General features: G+C 41.3%; 1 protein-coding gene across 1 annotated transcript in view; it reads left to right on the top strand.

The window, feature by feature from the left end:
* Positions 1–16,872, top strand: part of LOC115118351 (ras-related protein Rab-3C-like) — a 60,832-nt gene that overhangs the window by 16,622 nt on the left and 27,338 nt on the right. The window contains exon 3 of the mRNA XM_029646950.2: positions 13,330–13,448. Coding sequence (XP_029502810.1) covers positions 13,330–13,448 — 119 coding nt within the window. The remainder of the gene's footprint in view (positions 1–13,329; positions 13,449–16,872) is intronic.

Raw genomic sequence — 16,872 nt, 5'->3', positions numbered from 1 at the left:
CTGCTAAATTCCATTATAGAGAGAGAGAGAGACTGCTGGATGCTTGGACTGGGGCCAGACAACATGAATCTTTAGCGATTGTGTCTGTACTCTGTACTGATGGTGACTGCCCCTCTGGGGGGTGGCTGCCTGGAGGCAATGCATTAACTAATGCAGCCTTCATCACCTCAATGACAACTGTGCTAGGCTGCTAGCTCCAACCTAAAGTATGTTCCAAATGGCACTCTTTACCCCACATAGTGCACTACTTCTGACCAGAGCCCTATAAGACCTGGTCAGAAGTACTGCAATATTGGGAAAGGGGTGCCATTTGGGACGTGACCCTACTGTAGCCAGTCAGCTGGCTTCCAGGAAATGAAATGAGACTGTTAGAGCTATTTTGTCTTCTACCTAAGGGTTAGGGAGATGGGTCAGAGTAGGCTGGGTACCAGTCTCTTCAGCTAACATTCCACTCCTTCTCATTGCCAAAGAGACTTGCCTTTTGGCAATCTTCAAATATAAACATTTGATAATTAATGAGCTTGAGGATATCAGAGGATTTGATCCTGATCCTATCATCCAATCACAATGTTTATGCAAATTAGACTGATAGGAAAGCGTTCAAACTTAATTCATGATCTAACATTGGGCATTCTGACATAATACATTCAATTGTAAACATAAACATTGGGTGCGGGGATTCCTGTTTATTGAATTTTTACCACCAGCCAATGTGATCACATCATACCAGAGAAGCTCTCGCTATTCAAACTTCCCCGCCAGTTCATTTTAGAGCAAAATAAGTGACCAAACAATTTTTCTACTTCTGGGACAAACAATGGGCTAGGCTACTGATTGAAGAGCTATGAGGAATAAAGAGGATGGAAGAGAGAGAGGCCAATGGAGATGCATGAATTGTGCAAGAAAGGAACAGTGAAGACGGAGATGAGTAAATTATAAATTAAATCATAGACTGGGCTATTAATCCACCAATCGTATGCTAGCCTACATATTAGGCCTAGCCTACAGGATTTTAGGCGACCACTACCTGTGCAATGCTAGCCAGAGACCAACATTTGTTTTGGTCTAACGCACGTTTTGTAGCAATGAATTTAAATTGAACATCGCCAAATGTTTCAGTTTAATTAAATGTGCAATAAAAAAGTACAGTGCCTAAGCCTATTTAATGAAACCCTTGTTGTTGGCCTGGGCAACAGATCGCTACGCAGCGAATCCCCATTCCCCACTGAGCTCATTTTTGGAAATGGCAAGTTCACTTTCTCATCCATAAACACATATCAAGTGCAAGTACTCTGTCCAGCAGCTCACATCAGCAGGATGGGGGGCAATTTCATTAGGAGGGGCGTCTAAAAGCGTCAGCATGCTTCAGTTCTGCTGGCACCTATGTATGTTCGCATACTCCCTTAAAAAAACTTCGCTTGAAATATGAGGAAAAGGGAAATAGTACTGCTGTCCATTATGAGACGCCGGGGCCAGTGTGCTCTTCCTCCAAATAATTAGAATTCATCTAAAATAACTCAAGAAATCGGTCAGTCATTTTGACGTTTTAACCGATGAGATCTTAGTCGCGCAATTTTACATCTAACTAAAATGTTTGGTGCAGTATTTCACAATGAAAACGAGTTGTCTCTCGTTGAACGACAAAGGGTGCGTTCGTAAATTCACTCTGGCTATCTAATCCGATTTCAGAGCACTCGTCAATGTGCCAGAGGGCAGAATAATTGATGCATCTATGAACGCTCAACACCCGTTGAATATGGCCGGTGTCAGTAAACGTCAGCAAAGAAGCGTAATTCAATTGTTGCCAGCTGCAAAATTACAGTCACCAACGCTCTGGATAATGTAAACAGCCTAACCAGCTCTGCTAGGGCTGGTAAAATGGTCAGAGTGAGGTGATCTCTAATTTATGTCTGGAAGTAGCTAGCCAACGTTAGCCAGTTAACTTGATTGCGGTTGTGAGGTCAGAACGCTCGGATCAACCCAACCCCTCCTCCAGAGTGTGCACTTCGAAGGCTCCGAGAGTGAAACGCTCTGAATTTACGAACGAACACTTTGACAACGCTCATTTACGAACACACCCAAAGACTTGATTGAATGATCCCTTCTATTGACCAATCACCGACGAAGGAGCGTAGATTTCGGCTCCGAATTTTGGCTTGGCCTCAAGAAAAAAAGCCTTGTGCCCGAACAGTCGGAAAACCCCCCACCGAAGTCGAAAACAAATAGAAACCTCATAAAATGTCTTCATAATATGTGCACAAACTCTTATGCGGACGCCTTAACGTGAATCGTCAAAATAATGATTATGATGACATTTCCATAATTGAAATATTAGACCTATGGGGACACCTATACATTTGGCAGCCAAGCATGAGTGATCAATGTAGCTTTTTATCGTATAGCCATGTTGAAATATCTTCACGCCTACAATAAAAACCACCAGGCTTCTGTCATAAGAGTCAATTAAATGAAGAAAAAAAATAATTAGGCCTAACAGGATGCAGTTCAGAAAAAATAATCCCGTGAAAAGCTTCCTCTGGTTTAAGCCACACTCAGTGGCTAAAAATAAAAATATTTTCAGAACACTCCAAAATCTCAGGTTATAAAATGTACGAAGAAAAAAAAAATGACTCACGATCTACAGCAATCCTTTAAGTGGACCACAAAAAATATGAAATACTTAGGATGCTTAATAAATGACAACAAACAACAACTATATAAAGGTAACTTTATTCCATTACTCAACAATATTAAAGCAGGTGTAATTAAATTGAATAACCTTCCCATAAATCTTAGCGGTAGAATAAACCTCTTTAGATTGGCATGGCTCCCAAAGTTTTTGTGTTTATTTTTATTACCACACACAAAGACATTCTTTTAAAAAGTATACTCAGTCATAACATATTTTTATATGGGCAAATATAACAGAATAAAAAGGAACGTTTTTCATGCTCCTACATCTGAGGGTAGTTTTGTCTCCCTGCTGTTTGTTGCTACTTGGCTATCTGCCAAACTTTTCGTTTTTTACTTTGAACACATTTCCCAACATCTTAGTTTTTTCCTCGCTCAATGTTTTATTGGACTGAAAAAGATTTGGCATGGATCCTCAAATCCTCAAAAGGTTTTACAGCTGCACCATCGAGAGCATCCTGATGGGTTGCATCACTGCCTGGTCAAAGACTCCAGACACCTTAGTCATAGACTGTTATCTCTGCTACCGCACGGCAAGCGGTACCAGAGGGCAAATAGTCCCCCTTTCACTGCTGCTACTCTCTGTTATTATCAATTCATAGCCACTTTAATAACTACCCAAATAATTATTTGTTATTCTTATCTCTTACTTTTTGAAGGTATTTTCTTAAAACTGCATTGTTAGTTAAGGGCTTGTAAAGTAAGCATTTCACTGTAAGGTCTAAAACATGTTGTATTCAGCGTATGTGACAAATACAATTTGATTTTAAGCAAATTGAGGTCACCAAGCGCAACATAGCTTCAGCGTGTAAATCAGCTTGAAAGATGTCGGCATCGAGTAATCGTGTCTGTGCCTCGATCTAGGTTGAGCAAAACAAAACATGGAGGTGTTCGCCTTTGCAATCTCACTGGAATAAGACCTCCATTCCTGTCATTATTGAAAGATATTGTGACGTTTCACATCTCAAAATAGAGTTACATAATGTTAGATCCCTCACTTCCAAGGCAGTCATAGGCAATTAACTAATCACTGATCATAATCTTGATGTGATTGGCCTGACTGAAACATGGCCCAAGCCTGATGAATTTACTGTGTTGAATGAGGCCTCTCCTCCTTGTTACACTGGTGACCATGACATTCTAAAATTCATGACAGCCAATTTCAATTTACCCCCCCAAAAAAGACTGTTTTCGTATTTTGAGCATCTAGTCATAATCTATGCAGCCTACTCAATCACTTTTTATACAGTGGAAGTCGGAAGTTTACATACACTTAGGTTGAAGTCATTAAAACTCATTTTTCAACCACTCTACACATTTATTGTAAACAAACTATAGTTTTGGCAAATCGGTTAGGACATCTAATTTTCCAACAATTGTTTACAGGCATAATTTCACTTATAATTCACTGTATTTTAATTCCAGTGGGTTAGAAGTTTACATACACTAAGTTGACTGTGCCTTTAAACAGCTTGGAAAATTCCAGAAAATTATGTCATGGCTTTAGAAGCTTCTGATTTACATCATTTGAGTCAATTGGAGGTGTACCTGTATTTCAAGGCCTACCTTCAAACTCAGTGACTCTTTGCTTGACATCACAGGAAAATCAAATGAAATCAGCTAAGACTTCAGAAAAAAAATTGTAGTCCCTCACAAGTCTGGTTAATCCTTGGGAGCAATTTCCAAATGCCTGAAGGTACCACGTTCATCTGTACAAACAATAGTACGCAAGTATAAACACCATGGGTCCACACAGCCATCATACCGCTCAGGAAGGCGACGCGTTCTGTCTCCTAGAGATGAACGTACTTTGGTGCGAAAAGTGAAAATCAATCCCAGAACAACAGCATAGCACCTTGTGAAGATGCTGGGGGAAACAAGTACAAAAGGATCTATATCCACAGTAAAACGAGTCCTATATCGACATAACCTGAAAGGCCGCTCAGCAAGGAAGAAGCCACTGCTCCAAAACCGCCATATAAAAGCCAGACTACGGTTTGCAACTGCACATGGAGAAATGTCCTCTGGTCTGATGAAACAAAAATAGAACTGTTTGGCCATAATGACCATCGTTATGTTTGGAGGAAAAGGGGGAGACTTGCAAGCCGAAGAACACCATCTCAACCATAAAGCATGGGGGTGGCAGCATCATGTTGTGGGGGTGCTTTGCTGCAGGAGGGACTGGTGCACTTCACAAAATAGATGGCATCATGAGGGAGGACAATTATGTGGCTATATTGAAGCAACATAATCAAAAGATTAGTCAGGAAGGTAAAGCTTGGTCACAAATGGGTCTTCCAGATGGACAATGATCCCAAGCATACTTCCAAAGTTGTGGCAAAATGGCTTAAGGACAACAAAGTCAAGGTACTGGAGTGGCTATCACAAAGCCATGACCTCAATCCCATAGAACATTTGTGGGCAGAACTGAAAAAGTGTGTGCGAGCAAGGAGACCTACAAACCTGTCTCAGTTACACCAGCTCTGTCAGGAGGAATGGGCCAGAATTAACCCAAATTATTGTGGGAAGCTTGTGGAAGGCTTCTTGAAACGTTAGACCCAAGTTAAACAATTTAAAGGCAATGCTACCAAATACTAATTGAGTGAATGTAAACTTCTGACCCACTGGGAATGTGATGAAGGAAATAAAAGCTGAAATAAATCATTCTCTACACTATTTTTCTGACATTTCACATTCTTAAAGTAAAGTGGTGATCCTAACTGACCTAAGACAGGGAATCTTTACAAGGATTACATGTCAGGAGTTTTGAAAAACGTGAGTTTAAATGTATTTGGCTCAGGTGAATGTAAACTTCTGACTTCAACTGTAGCTACTGTTTACAGGCCTCCTGGACAGTATACAGCGTTCCTCACTGAGTTCCCCGAATTCCTATCGGACCTTGTAGTCATGGCAGATAATATCACATTTTTGGTGACTTTAGTATTTACATGGAAAAGTCCACAGACCCACTCCAAAAGGCTTTCGGAGTCATCATCGACTCATTGTTTTTTGTCCAACATGTCTCCGGACCTACTCACTGCCACAGTCATACCCTGGATGTAATGGAATAAATATTGTGTATATAAATGTTTTTCCTCATAATCCTGGACTATCAGACCACCATTTTATTACGTTTGCAATTGCAACAAATAATCTGCCCAGGCCCCAGCCAAGGATCATCAAAAGCCATGCTATAAATTCTCAGACAACCCAAAGATTCCTAGATGCCCTTCCATACTCTCTCCACCTACCCATGGATGTCAGAGCACAAAAATAGGTTAACTACCTCACTGAGGATCTTAATTTAACCTTGTGTGATACTCTAGATGTAGTCACATCCCTAATAATTTGCTCCCTGGTATACAGAAAAGTTTTTGGACTATCTTGGAAAGACAGTACTGTGGAATATCAAAGAGCCCTCACTGCTGCTCCACCAAACTGGAAGTCTTCCGACTATCTTGGAAAGACAGTACTGTGGAATATCAAAGAGCCCTCACTGCTGCTCGATCATCCTATTTTTACAACCTAACTGAGGAGACGATTAACATTTATTTTATTTACATCTTTCACTTCAGCAGTGATAAATTCATGAATGTCTTCAATGAATAGATCATGATCATTAGAAAGCAAATGATGGACTCCACTTTGAATCTGTTTATTTCTCCAAAGTTGTTCTGAGTCTGCACAGAACTGCCAGGACCTAGCATCAATAGAGACGCTCGAGTTTGACACGTTCATGAAAATAGTCATGTCCTCTAAACCGTCAATCTTCATACTAGACCCTATTCCAACTAATCTACTGAAAGAGCTACTTCCTGTGTTTGGCCCTTCTATGTTGAACATAATAAACGGCTCCCTATCCACCGGATGTGTACCAAACTCACTAAAAGTGGCAGTAATAAAGCCCAGAAAATGTAAAAAATTATCAGCCTATATTGAATCTCCCATTCCTTTAAATTAAAAAATAAAGCTGTTGCGCAGCAACTCACTGCCTTCCTGAAGACAAATAATGTATATGAAATGCTTCAGGCTGGTCGTAGACCCCATCATAGTACTGAGACTGCCCTCGTAAAGGCGGTAAATTACCTTTCAATGGTGTCAGACCAAGGCTCTGCATCTGTCCTCGTTCTCCTAGACCTTAGTGCTGCTTTTGACACCATCTATCACCACATTCTTTTTGAGAGATTAGAAACCCTAATTGGTCTACATGGACAAGTTCTTGCCTGGTTTAGATCTTATCTGTCAGAAAGATATCAGTTTGTCTCTGGATGGTTTGACCTCTGACAAATCAATCCTAGGTTTCGTCGTTCCTCAAGGTTTAATATATTGTTTTCAATATATATTCTACCTCTTGGTGATGTCATTCGGAAACACAATGTCAACTTTCACTGCTATGCTGATGACACACAGCTGTACATTTCGATAAAACTTGGTGAAGCCCCAAAATGGCCTTCCCTGGAAGCCTGTGTTTCAGGCATAAGGAAGTGGATGGCGGCAAATGTTTACCTTTTAAACTCAGACAAAACAGATGCTAGTTCTAGGGCCCAAGTTGTTGGATCTGACAATTCATTTTGGTGGTTGTACAGTCGTCTCAAATAAAACTGTGAAAGACCTCGGCATTACTCTGGACCCTGATCTCTCCTTTGACAAACATATCAAGGATATTTCAAGGACAGTTTTTTTTCCATATTCGTAACATTGCAAAAAATCTGAAACATTTTGTCCAAAAATTATGCAGAATATCTAATCCATGCTTTGTCACTTCTAGATTAGACTACTGCAATGCTCAACTCTCCAGCTACCCAGATAAAGCACTAAATCAACTTCAGTTAGTGCTAAACACGGCTGCTAGAATCCTGACTAGAACCAAAACATAGCACACTCCAGTGCTAGCCTCTACATTGGCTTCCTGTTAGCGCTAGGGCTAATTTCAAACCTACACATACGCTACAGTCACAAGATGCAGGCCGCCTTACTGTCCCTGGAATTTCTAAACAAACAGCTGGAGGCAGGGCTTATTCCTATAGAGCTCAATTTTTATGGAATGATCTGACTATCCAAGTGAGAGACACAGAGTCAACCTTTATGTCTGTACTGAAGACTCCTCTCTTCAGTAGGTCTTATGATTGAGTGTAGTCTGGCCCAGGGGTGTGAAGATGAATGGCAAGGCACTGAAGCGTCAAACTGCCCTTGCTGTCTCTGCCTGGCCGGCTCCCGTCTCTCCACTGGGATTCTCTGCCTCTGCCTCTATTACAGGGGCTGAGTCACTGGTTTTACTAGTGCTCTTCCATGCCGTCCCTAGAAGGGGTGCATCACTTGAGTGGGTTGAGTCACAGATGTGATCTTCCTGTCCGGTTTTGCGTCCCCTCGGGCTCGTGCGGTGAAGGAGATCTTCGTGGGCTATACTCAAGTTTGTCTCAGGGTAGTAAGTTGGTGGTCTGCGGATATCCCTCTAGTGTTGTGGGGGCTGTGCTTTGGCAAAGTGGGTGGGGTTATATCCTGGTTGGCCCTGGGGTGGTCCTGTGTGACTAAGTATGCTCCCCCTTTTTTTCCTAGCCACCGTGCTTCTACATCTGCATTGCTTGTTGTTTGGGGTTTTAGGCTGGGTTTATGTGGAGTACTTTGTGACATCTGCTGATGTAAAACAGGGCTTTATAAATACATTTGATCGATTTTAACCTTCCAGACTTGGAATTGTATCAACTCCCTTCCCTTTTACTTGCTACATAGGGCTAGTTATTAAATGCACTAAAGAGGAACAATGGGTACATATTGAAGATGCGCATGCTCATGTCTATTTTTAAAGTATAAAGCTAAGAACATTAACAACTTAATAGTTAAGAACACTATAACGATATGGAAGAAAATAAAACATATATTTTGCAAGAACCAATTTCACTCCCTAGAAACACAACCTTAAGGAACAATCCTTGGATAGCATTTTAGAATTCCTCGATAAATTGGCCCACATGGAAAACTAAAGGCATAGAAACTGTAAATGACTTGGTAATAGGAAATACATTTATTTCCATGACAGCTTTAAAAAACAATTTTGGACTGACCAATGTAGGTATTTTCAAATACATCCAATTTAAAAGTTTTATATCACACAATGTTAATTTGAAACCTTTTGAACATCAGAGTAATCTTGAGGGAATCCTATTTGAGTCACCAAAGGATGTTCATATGATAGATAAACTATAGAAAACCTTGCAAAGAGTCTATACACATTTTTATTATTATTATTATTGGAACCAAGATGAAAAAATAATTGATATTGGCACAAGATGGAAGGAATGTTGAAACATAACTAATGAGATTACAGGTAACAAAAATATACTCTTAATCCAGTATAAATTACTGTATAGAAGTTATTATACAAGAGACAAAATTCACAAATTCTACAGCACAATGGCAGATTCATATTTGAAGTGTAAAACATCTAATGACTCCATAATTCATGCCTTCTGGGAATTTTATAAAATTATAAATTCTAGGCGGAGTTTGAACGATGGATGTCAGAAGTATTACAATGTAAATGTACTTTTAGTTTGTCTGTCTGTATATTTCAAGATATGACATACTTTATGAGGGTGCAGTGAGATACCCAATGGGCTGGACAATACTCGTCTCATCAATTATCTTAAAAAACATATTCTCAATAACTGGAAATCAGCCAATCCTCCGTTGTTCACACAATGGAAAGGTCAAATGCTTTGTTATCAAGAAATTGAAAGAGCGTTGCCTACGGAGAGAAACAAAATGGTGCAGTTTGAGGTCATGTGGCAGAAGGTGATAAGGGTGCTGGGGATAGGGGTGGGGACTAGTGGGTCTGGGCAGATGTGATGTTTGCATGATGATGTCATTTGTATGTTTTGTATTATTTATAATATATAAAATCTTATATAAAAACAGGAATTTGGCACATACTTGCATAATAATTCCATATCTAACGTCTGTAGTAATATTATAGCTCTCTCTCTTCCCCATTCAAACTTTCTTGGTTCATTATTTTGAAAACATAGCCACGGGAAGTACGGCTGCTGAGGGTGCTGCAGCACCCCTGAAAAATGTGAATATTTTTCACAAAATTAGTACACTGGGCCTTTACTAGTGCTGTATTAGCAGACCGATATAGGGCAAATATTGGTTTTGTTTAATCACAAAACCGGAAGCAACATCTGTCCAGTGATGTCCACAAAACACAATGCATGTAACAGGGGGGGGGGGGGGGGGGTTGGTTAGGAATGGGGGGGAGAGAGAGAGATGGTGAGGTTGGTTGGGAAGTGTGGGGGCGAGAGAGAGAGATCCCACCTCTGCTTCCCAAAACCCCCTTTCCTTCCCAAAAACCACAGAAACAGTATGGGAGTTTATCAAAGTTGGATTTGTTTTCGAATCATTTGTGGATCTGTGTAATCTGAGAGAAATATGTGTCTCTAATATGGTCATACATTGGACAGGAGGTTAAGAAGTGCAGCTCAGTTTCCACTTCATTTTGTGGGCAGTGCGCACATAGCCTGTCTTCTCTTGAGAGTCAGGTCTGCCTACAGCGGCCATTCTCAATAGCAAAGCTATACTCACTGAGTCTGTACATAATCAAAGCTTTCCTTAAATTCTCTCTCTCATATATTCCCTGTCAGACAGACTTGATTTTCCACTCTCCAGACTGGCTCACCGTGTGATTGTAGTTCTGTACTCTACTGTCATATCAGGCTTCCTCTGTTTGCAGTAATTTGAGCAGTGTATTGGGACAGTTATGTTGTTTCATGTTGCGTGCTTTGTGCAAACACAGACCTGAGACTTGCCACAGGCGTTTAGTGTAGAACAGCTAGCCAGGTCTGAAGAGTTGGTTCAGTTATGACAGAGCAGGGGGTCATGTCTGCTTGCATCTTAGTTGAGGTTTGTCTGGGATTTGTGGGTGTGGGGGGGGAGGTGCTTGTGTGTGTGTTTGTTTAAATATCCTTGTGGGTACCAGAAGTCCTAACAAGGATAGTTAAACAAGGAAAAATTGCCGGTCCACACGAGGTGAAATGCTATGTTAGGGTTATAATTAAGGTTAGGGTTACAATTAAGGTTAGGGTTAGGCATTACAGTGAGGTTTAGGGTTAAGGTTAGGAGTTAGGGTTTGGTATAGTTTTAGGGTTAGGGGTTATGGTCAGGTTAAGGGTTAGGGTCAGATTTAGGGTAAGGGGTTAAGGAAAAAGGATTTAGGATGGGAATCGATTATTTGGTCCCCACAATGATGGCAATACAAAACTGTGTGTGTGTGCCTGTCTGTATGCAAGTTTGAGTAAAATGAGGGCAAGTGATTAACAGTGTGCTTGTTTATACACTTTATGTGCATGATGACTGAGTGTGTGTGCATGTACATGTGCACCTCTCTCTCTCTCTCTCTCTCTCTCTGTGTGTTTAGCCTAGCATATCCTCGCTGCCACAGTCTGATAAGAGCTCGGTGGTCTTCAAACTGAGTTAAGCCGCAGCTCAGCAACGGAAGGCAAAATGACCACGTAGTCATGGTCCAGTGCCGTGGTCTAGCAGGCTGCTTCTGCTACACTGATTGGTTGAACCTGTCGTTGAGGGGTTTTGTGTCGTCTGCTCCACTCAATATATATGTTTTGATGAGAGGACACTTCAATAAAAACACCAATGGGTGCTTAGCAACAGTGGTGGTGTTTGTTTTAGTTGCAGGTAAATTGGGATTGGAACGATGACATGTCAGATTTGAGAGAGATGGGTTGAGAAGAATATGGATTGAACCATAAGCAATAGACTTATATTGAGACGAGAGAAATCTCATCTCAATAGAAGTCTATTGTTTATGGTTAATACCGTAATGACATGTTCATATTGTATGGAAATTAGTGTTTGTAGGCTTAGGCTGTATAAAGGTGTATAAAATAATAACATATTTAACACTGAGCCAAATATGTTTGATTGATCCATCTCAGAAAAGTTGGAAGTAGAAAATGATCACACATATTTTTGTTTTTGTATCTAAATATGCTTAAATTCCCTTTTAGAATTCTGTATTTAGACATAAAAACAATTTATAACCTTTAACTCTGCTTCAGTGGGGAGTTTTCGAGTGACTTGATACTGTAGGAAAGAGAATGCCACGGGGGAAATCTGTACTTTTCTCAACTGAATAAGGGTCCTGCGGGTTGAATTGACATTGCTCTTGCACAGTATGTCTGCCAATGTCACAGAGGAAAAAATACCAGTTCCATGAACAGTCTTTGTCCTTATGAGGGGCAGAAAGCTCAGGAATTCACTTTAAGATCCCGTGTATATTTGGGTTGTAGCTAGTATAGGCCTCAACTTAGCAGACATGCAGAGTTAGAACACACAAATGGCTTTTTAGATTTAGCATGATTCACATGGAGGTTGCCCTGAATTCCAGCCAGTCCAGTGTCTCTCCTACATGTAAAAAGTCCTAAGTGATTAACATTAGCAAATAACCTATTGTGAAGCTTATGTTTAGTAGAACCCCACCTCTCCCCACTGTTCTCTATGTTGATGGACGTGGTCTGTAGTTGCCTCAGACAGTGATGTGCTCCTATTGGTCTCCCAACGCCTGTAATCCAGCCATCTGGGAACCTTGGGATGTCCCTACCCTAACCCTAAAAATGAACCCCGATCCTTACACTAACCGTAACACGATCGTTAACTATTTTACATTTGGACTTCAATGGGGTGGGGACATTCCCAAGGAACCCGGATAGCAAGGACCCCACGTCCTCTCCTCTGTTGACACCCTTGTCCACCTCCCCTCTCCTCCGGCCGCCCAACCACCACTTCCCAGATGCCCAGTTACCATGGCAACAGAGGCACGGAAGCGTGGAAGCAAACCCAGCAGTCCGGGTGTGATAGTGATAGTGATTGTGGAAACACTGGACTGGGCTATAGCTATTTGCTTTACTAATTTCATACGTATATATTCTATTCTACTGTATTTTAGTCATTACCACGCCGTCATTCTTTTACTTTTAGATTTGTGTGTATTGTTGTGAATTGTTAGATACTACTGCATTGTTGGGAATAGGCTGCCATTTGGGACGCATCCAATGCACTGCACAGGAAGTGGCCCTTTTTCTCTCTCTTTCTCTCTCTGTTGCTCAATTAAAGGCTGAGGTTGTTATCGGTGCGTACGGTAGTCATTAAGCAAAGTGCAAGAGCAGCGGACTGTCGGTGATGAAGTGATTGTTTTTTATTCTGAGCTGTAGATGTGTATCAGGCAGTGCTGTATCTCTGGTCTGAATTATGTGGCGTTCAATCTCTCAATGGATTATTGATGATAATAAGCCGCATTCAGACAGTTAGCGAGGTTGTTCGTACCACTTGTTTAGGATGGTCACTTATTCTCTACCACTGCTACTTTATAATACACATTCACAGATTGTGTTGATTCACCATGCTTAACAATTAGGTCGTCAAGGAGTGATATCGCCAGAGAGACCCTGTCTGTGTCTGTCTGTCTGTCTGTTGGGGTGCATGTCTGTCTGTCTGTCTGTCTGTCTGTCTGTCGGGGTGCTTGTGTGCATGTCTGCCTGTCTTTACTCCAGGTAACTAGACTGTCTGGCTGTCTATGTTGAAACTGACAGTTTTATCTGAAAGATGTATGTCCATCTCTGTCTGTAGGACACAGCGGGTCAGGAGCGATACCGGACCATTACCACAGCATACTACAGAGGAGCTATGGGCTTCATCCTGATGTATGACATCACCAACGAGGAGTCCTTCGGTTGTGTACAGGACTGGTGAGTCAACTATTTACTTCTGTCTGTTTTCTTCACCAGGTGTGTCATGGCAGTTGGATGTCTTTTCTTTTTGTTTTCACCTCCCTCTAACCCTTTGTATCTGTAATAGGGTGTTGTTGTACATCCTGTCAAATACAGTACACCCTGTTTAGAAGGCAAACAACGGAAGAAATTCCAATAAACGGTGTGATGAGTCATTGGTTAGCTTGGCTGAACATGGCTTCCACCTCAGTGGCCGAAGGCAACCGTTTTGTGCACTGAGGCTTAAGTGGAAACAATGGGAAGCAGTGCATGGCATGAAACTCCATATTCTTCCCTCACATTGGGACCCTGAAGCATAGTGTGGATCGATAGCTGCTACAGTCGCATAGTATAGTTCCGACAGCAGGGGAGATGTCCTTACAACACACAGTCTGTGTTTACAGAGAGAGAATAGTTACACAATGTGTGGTGAACACTGACTAAAGTAGAGTTGAATGGTTGAATATGCATTATAGCCTAACTCTTCTCATTCGCACTTCAGTCAAACATTTTAGCTTATAAAGTCTTAATGGAGTCTTCAGAATGTCTTTAGAAGGCCTATATTGTGGTTTCAGAAATCATAAGCTAGTAAAAAGGTGGTTAGCTCGTTTGCTATGTCTTGGTTGAGAAGTTGGCATAGCTAGCTTTCTGGTAGCTATCTAGCTAGAACAGTAGGCTATGCTAAGCAGCTAATATTGGCTAGATAATTTGCTTATATTAGATAGTTCATTTGATGTAAGGTAATGTTATTTAGCTGTTATTCATTTTAGAATGGAACAACGCAATGTAAACCACAAACCACAACCCTCCAGCGTTAGCCAGTAGCCAACATAGCAAGCTCTCAACCAAGACAACCAGCTAACTATGTCAAACGTGTTAAATGTTCCATGAACAGCACTTCCGTTTGAACTAATTCAATATTATCTTAACACAACACAGAAGATGCATATGGTACTTCATGCAAGCTTACCCATAGGCCTATTTTATCACAACCGGTTATAGTTCCTCAGAGGTTACTACTGCACTGTAGGAAGACCAAGGGAAAGGTTTGCTCTTTCTAAATGGGTCTATATGCTTGCATCACTAAACTGGATGATATTTAAACAAAGCAAAAAGGAAAAAGGGACAGAACAGAAGCAAACGGCAGTCCAGAGGAGGGGCTTAATACTTAAATCTATTGATTGTAGCCCTCCTCACATACACTCTGCTTCTTCAGTACAGGACTGAAATCTGAGACCGGTGTGAGACTTGAGGCTGAGGGGGTCCTAAAATGTACACCGTACTGTAGTCTAGTTTGGTCTAGAGCAGCACAGCTGCCTGTGGTCAGTTAATGGACCAACCTGTTACACTGAAAGCCCACTTATAGACTAACTGAGTGAAACTTTATTTGGTGTGATTATAAACAGCTGATACAAGTGTGCATTATTAGATGCTTGATAGACACAATGCATATGAGAATGTATTAACCATTTATATTACTTATTATTATAAACTGTGGTTTCAGCCCTGAATGATGATTGGCTGACAGCCGTGGCATGACAAAACATTTACTGTTACGTTGGTAACCAGTTTATAATAGCAATAAGGCACCTCGGGGGTTTGTGGTATATGGCCAATATACTACGACTAAGGGCTGTTTCAAGGCAATCTGCGATGCGTTGTGCATAAGAACAGCTATTAGCCGTGCTATATTGGCCACACCCCCTCAGTGCCTTATTGCTTAATTATATTATGATATATACTCCATGATTCATGAACAACAGTCTTTACATAGCAAGGCTAATGGACAAACTGTCATAGTGTTTATTTGCAGTGCTCTTGGAAAGTATTCAGACCCCTTAACTTTTTCCACATTTTGTTAGGTTACAGCCTTATTCTAAAATAGTTTCAAAAGTTTTTTTTCCTCATCAATCTACACACAATACCCCATAATGAGGATAGTTATTCAGACCCTTTACTCAGTACTTTGTTGAAGCACCTTTGGCAGCAGTTACAGCCTCAAGTCTTCTTGGGTATGACGCTACAAGCTTGGCACACCTGTTTCTCCCGTTCTTCTCTGCAGATCCTGTCAAGCTCTGTCAGGTTGGATGGGGAGCGTCGCTGCACAGCTATTTTCAGGTCAAGGTTCTGGCTGGGACACTGAAGGACATTCAGAGACTTGTCCCGAAGCCACTCCTGCATTGTGTTGGCTTAGGGTCGTTGTCCTGTTAGACGGTGAACCTTTGCCCCAGTCTGAGGTTTTGAGCATTCTGGAACAGGTTTTCATCAAGGATCTCTCTGTACTTTGCGCTGTTCATCTTTCCCTAGTTCCTGCCTAGTCTCCCAGTCCCTGCCACTGAAAAACATCTCCACAGCATGATGCTGCCACCACCATGCTTCACCGTAGGGATGGTGCCAGGTTTCCTCCAGAGGTGACGCTATGGCATTCAGGCCAAAGAGTTCAATATTGGTTTAATCAGACCAGTGAATATTGTGTCTCATGGTCTGAGAGTCTTTAGGTGCCTTTTGGCAAACACCAAGCATGCTGTCATGTGCCTTTTACTGAGGAGTGGCATTAGTCTGGCCACTCTACCATAAAGTCCTGATTGGTGGAGTGCTGCAGAGATGATTGTCCTTCTGGAAGGTTTTCCCATCTCCACAGAGGAACTCTGGAGATCTGTCAGCGTGATCATTGGGTTCTTGGTAACTCCCTGACCAAAGCCTTTCTCCCCCCGGATTGCTCAGTTTGGCCAGGCGGCCAGCTCTAGGAATAGTCTTGGGGGTTCCAAACTACCATTTAAGAATGAATGAGGCCAATGTGTTCTTGGGGACCTTCAATGCTGCAGACATTTTTTTGTACCCTTCCACAGATCTGTACCTTGACATAATCCTGTCTCGGAGCTCTACAGACAATTCCTTCAACCTCGTGGCTTGGTTTTTGCTCTGACATACACAGTCAACTGTGGGACCTTATATAGACAGGTTTTTCCAAATCATGTCCAATCAATTTAATTTACCACAGGTGGACTCCAACCAAGTTGTAGAAACATCTCATGGATGATCAATTGAAACAGGATGCACCTGAGCTCAATTTCAAGTTTCATAGCAAAGGGTCTGAATACTTATGTAAATAAGTTATTTTTGTATTTTATTTTTTATAAATTTCCAAGCATTTCTAAAAAACAGTTTTCACTTTGTCATTATGGGGTATTGTGTGTAGATTGATGAGGGGGGGGGATGTTTTAATCAATTTTAGAATAAGGCTGTAACGTAACAAAATGTGGAAAAATTCAAGAGGTCTGAACACTATTCGAGAGCACTAGGTTCCTGGGGATCATACTGTGGACATTTTTATGTACAGGACACAATCTAATCTGAGAGATTCTCTCCTCCACTTTGAGCCATCTGAGGCTTTCAAAATGGG

The sequence above is a fragment of the Oncorhynchus nerka genome, linkage group LG4 (assembly GCF_034236695.1).
Source record: "Oncorhynchus nerka isolate Pitt River linkage group LG4, Oner_Uvic_2.0, whole genome shotgun sequence".
Lineage (NCBI taxonomy): Eukaryota > Metazoa > Chordata > Actinopteri > Salmoniformes > Salmonidae > Oncorhynchus > Oncorhynchus nerka.
Note: the sequence above shows the minus strand (reverse complement) of the source record. Positions and strands in the feature narration are given on the sequence as shown.